Source organism: Cryptomeria japonica, chromosome 3 (genome assembly GCF_030272615.1).
Source record: "Cryptomeria japonica chromosome 3, Sugi_1.0, whole genome shotgun sequence".
Classification (NCBI taxonomy): Eukaryota; Viridiplantae; Streptophyta; class Pinopsida; order Cupressales; family Cupressaceae; genus Cryptomeria; species Cryptomeria japonica.
Genome location: NC_081407.1, coordinates 151,658,280 through 151,662,425, shown reverse-complemented (window position 1 = coordinate 151,662,425; position 4,146 = coordinate 151,658,280). Strand labels below are relative to the sequence as shown.

The 4,146-nt window shown below is 40.6% G+C and overlaps 1 protein-coding gene across 1 annotated transcript; it reads right to left on the bottom strand.

The window, feature by feature from the left end:
- Nucleotides 1-623: 623 nt before the first annotated feature.
- LOC131067796 (phenylalanine aminomutase (L-beta-phenylalanine forming)) lies at nt 624-3,868 on the bottom strand. The gene is made up of 2 exons (XM_058002953.2): nt 2,595-3,868; nt 624-1,703 (listed from the first exon to the last, which is right to left on the bottom strand). The coding sequence occupies exons 1-2, from the start codon at nt 3,674-3,676 to the stop codon at nt 770-772; spliced, it is 2,016 nt and encodes a 671-aa protein (XP_057858936.2). The 5' UTR covers nt 3,677-3,868; the 3' UTR covers nt 624-769.
- Between the last annotated feature and the right edge of the window lie 278 nt (nt 3,869-4,146).

Genomic DNA, 4,146 nt, shown 5'->3' with positions numbered 1-4,146 from the left:
GCGTTAATATATATATATATATAGATAGGATGTACATTGTTTTAAATATATAATATATAAATATATAATCAAATAGTAGTATAATAATATATTATAAATTATATTGTTAATTATGAGAGATTGAAAGTATCCTTACATAAAATCCGCTTTTTTTAATCAAAGAACGTGAATAAGAATGTATATAAAATAATAATATAATGATATGATAATAAAGTAGTCTTAATAAATTTTAATATAAAATATAATAATATAATAGTAATTTGATATTATTATTTTTTTCTTTTGTAAAGAGTTAAATAGAAATTAAAAAACATAATAATATAATTATATCTTAATAATTTTTTAATATTAATCACAATATAATAATATAATAATGATTTAATATTAATTACAATATTATATTATTTAAATAAAAAACCGAAAAATACATTAGATACTAAATATAATGTCGGGGTAAATAAAAAAGTCCTGTGAAGAGTGCAATTACATTAACTTTCAGAAGTAGTTTGCTCTATCATAGAAATTTGTGGACAATTTTAGTTCATAAGCTAAGAATATGTGCAAAGAAAGCTGATTCAAGAAGAATTTCCACAAGAATGTGATATTGGTCGAATCCAGAAACATACAAGCAAAGTACAATCTTTATTATTATACCTTGAAACGAAACAGAAATGGACATTAAATAAATAGATTCAGCCTCATAGGCTAAATTTAGATAGATTTTGTTTCATAATTTCTTTTGATCTTCTCTAACTGGACTGAGAATCGATCAGGTGTTCAGTCCTTGGAGGCATTCCAGCAGAGGCTCTATAATTCTTCCATCGGCTATCGCGTCGAACACTTTCTGTACACATTCTTGCGGTGTCTCCTCTGTTCTCGCACTCATCAAACTAATCTTGAGAACATCTCTGACAAATTTATAAAACGGAAGGAATTTGGAACCCTCGATTGGAGAAGACATGTGGGGAACATAGCAATCATTTTCGTACGCCACCCTGGCCGCCGTTATCGCGCTTTCCAAGTTTTCGACCACAAGCTTCTGAAATTTTTTCATTTTCTCCACCAAGGTGTCGCTCTCTATGCCGTTCTTTTGGTGGAGACACAGAATGGAATCGAAACATGACTGTCTGAGGGCTGAAACGAGGGGAAGCGAGGGGTCACATGGGGATTCCAGGTATGTATAGACAGGGACTGCTTTGGCTACATTCAAGAGTGTTTCCCTCGTCTCGTTTGGGAGGCCGCACTCCTCTGCAATGCTGGAAATTAGGTTAAGAACGGTTAGGAGGAGGATTTGCTCGAGTTGGCGAAGGTCGATTGCCTGACAGAGGGCTGTTAAGTGGGAGGCGAGCATGAGTCTTAAGATGTCGAGTGCCTCCTCTGTCTTTCGGGCGGAGATGAGGGCGAGAGAGTTGATGTCCTGGTTGTGCTGCTCGGCGCTGTGGACATGGGTGGTCACGGGGTTTGCCAGGTACTGGAGCTCTGAGCTGTAGGCGGCCATGGCGATGTCAAGGCCCTTGAAGCCGTAGTCCACACTCAAATCGGGGCCCAATGAGAGGTTGCCTGGTAGACCATTGCTGTAGTGCTCGATCATGAGTTCTGTGAATTGGGCGAAGAGTAGCTTCCCTAGTCCGGCTACTGCGATTCGTAAGTAGTCCATGTGGAAGCCGACGGCACTGCCTTGGAAATTGGCTCCGTGGAGCGCCCTGTTGATTAAGATCGATCGTCAGGGTAAGATCATGGAGTTTGATCAAAAAAGTTGGTAATAATAAAAGTTCACATAGTCAAATTTAGAGACTATTTAGCAACATTGATATGGGTTGATATGGGTTGTGAAGATAATTAAAAAGAATCCAAAAAGATTTAATGACTAGTAGTCTTAAAGTGAAAGACACAGTTCTCTATGAGATATTTTGGCTGAAGTGGGGATGGGGATGTTTCTAATAGAAACAACAATGATAACTTGTTTCCTAAGCTAGATAAACATTGCTCACCCAAATTGATTGTTGAGGAGAATTCAGAACCCTTAGAAGAAGATTGGGATGAAGCAAATAAGGAGTGCATAAACAATTGAGAGATTAATTTTCAAGAATATCCTAGTATCAATGAAAAGATAAAAATGTTTGTGTTAGAAAAATTCAAGACTGTCATGTGGACAACATAAAATGATGGAAAAAAACACACTATAGCAAAGAGCACAAACCCATGTGGAAATATGATGAAACACAATTAAATAACAACTGTTCTCTTTCATCCTGATGATAGTTCACGAAGGATTATAGTTCAAGGAGGATGATAGTTCACAGAATGTAACCTGAAACATTGATACAAAAGTTCTTATGCAGTTGAGTGTGACCTGAAATATTGATGCAAAAGTTCTTACACAATTGAATCCAAAAACTCATTACAATCATAACATTAGATCTTTTGATCCTTACATTACTTGATCTCATTTAAAAACCCCATCAAAAGTAAATCGCTTAATCTCCTCTACGTTATTAAAATCCATTCGAACCTCGATTTAAAAAAAGTTCATAAGTTGTTTTTCTTTAAAAGCATTCTAATTTGATGTCTAATTTGAAGGGTGAGCGTCATACCGGTCATTGGCGTAGTCAATGATAGGATTATCATTAGCTGAATTGATCTCCGTCTCCACAGTGACCGTGGCGGCTCTGATCGTTTCAGCAAGGGGGCCCAACCACTGCGGGCACGACCTCAGAGCATAGCGATCTTGCTTGGGTTTTTTCAATTCATCAATCGAATAATAAACCCGGGACAGCTCCTGGAAAGGACTCTTCCTCAGGAGCCACTCCAGCAAAGCCGCAGACTCAATCTGTCCCGGATGCGGCTTCACCTTATGGATCAGCGGGTGCGCAAACTCCTCTCTACCAAATATCACTTCACAAAACATTCCACACAGAGTCTCCACCAGCAGCAACAGCACATTAGCATCGTACACCACAGTAGAAGCAAGGGCAGTGGCAAAGGAGGTGCCATTGACGAGCGCGAGGCCTTCCTTAGCTTGGAGGACAAAAGGCCGCAACCCAACTCTACGCAACGCTTCTGGGGCAGAGATCTCCTCTCCATCGTTGCCCGTTCGCACTACAACGCTGGGCTTCCCAATAAGAAGCCCAGCAATGTAGGCTAGCGGGATAAGGTCCCCGGATGCGCTAACAGAGCCCCGGAGGGGAACTTTGGGTGTAAAATTGTGGTTGAGGAGGAGTTGCAGGGCTTCCATGACAGCCCAACGGATGCCTGAGCAACCGTAGGTGAAGCTGTTGAGGCGGAGCAGCATGGCGCAACGCGTTGTAGCAGGGGAAAGCCCATCTACAGACGAAGCGCAGGCTTTTGTAAAGACTCCGGCGAGTAGGCAACGGATAAGGGACTCCTGCAGCTCGCTCAGCTGGTTGGTCCGTTTGGTGCAGCATGCGCCGAAGCCCGTTGTTACGCCGTATATATCGGCACCTTCCTCGGCCTTGCGCTGTACCCACGATGAGCACTTCTCCACCCGGCTTTTGCATTCCTCGGTATTTAAGGCCACCTTTACTTCGGCCCTTCGAGCCAGCGCCGCCACATGTGCCACCGTGATATGAGTTGTTCCGTCCAGAGTTATCCTTTGGACGGCGTTGAACGTCTTGATCAGCGCCAAAATGTCTGTTACGTGAGAATGCGAATCCATTGAGAGGTAGTCGAAGGGAATGCAAGAGAAAAAAGTTTGGTCTCTATTGAGCTAGGAAAGAAGAGAATCTATTGAGTGGAGAAACTCGCTAGTAAAATCTACTAGATGAATTGATAATCGCTCTGGATTACCTTGCTCTCTCATACTGAATATTTATAAGCGAGTTGAGCCAGTGTTGTATAGGCATGTTTTTGAATTTGAGATTCGACTTGCTCAATAGTGAGATCTTAAGGCTCTACGCTAAGAGCAAAGTGAAAGTACAGTTAAGGGAACCATTATGTTCACTTTGAAGTGTTCTGGATTAGCTGGTATGGACTTTTTCTTAGTTTATGAAGTAGTGGTGTTAAAAAGGAGAGTTATGAATTGGAGGGTAGATATATTTTTGGAAAAATAAGAGAGAGGAAATAAAGGGAAGATTGGAAACAAATAACATGTCAAAAAAGAGAAAAAGATGAATAGATTAAGAAGGG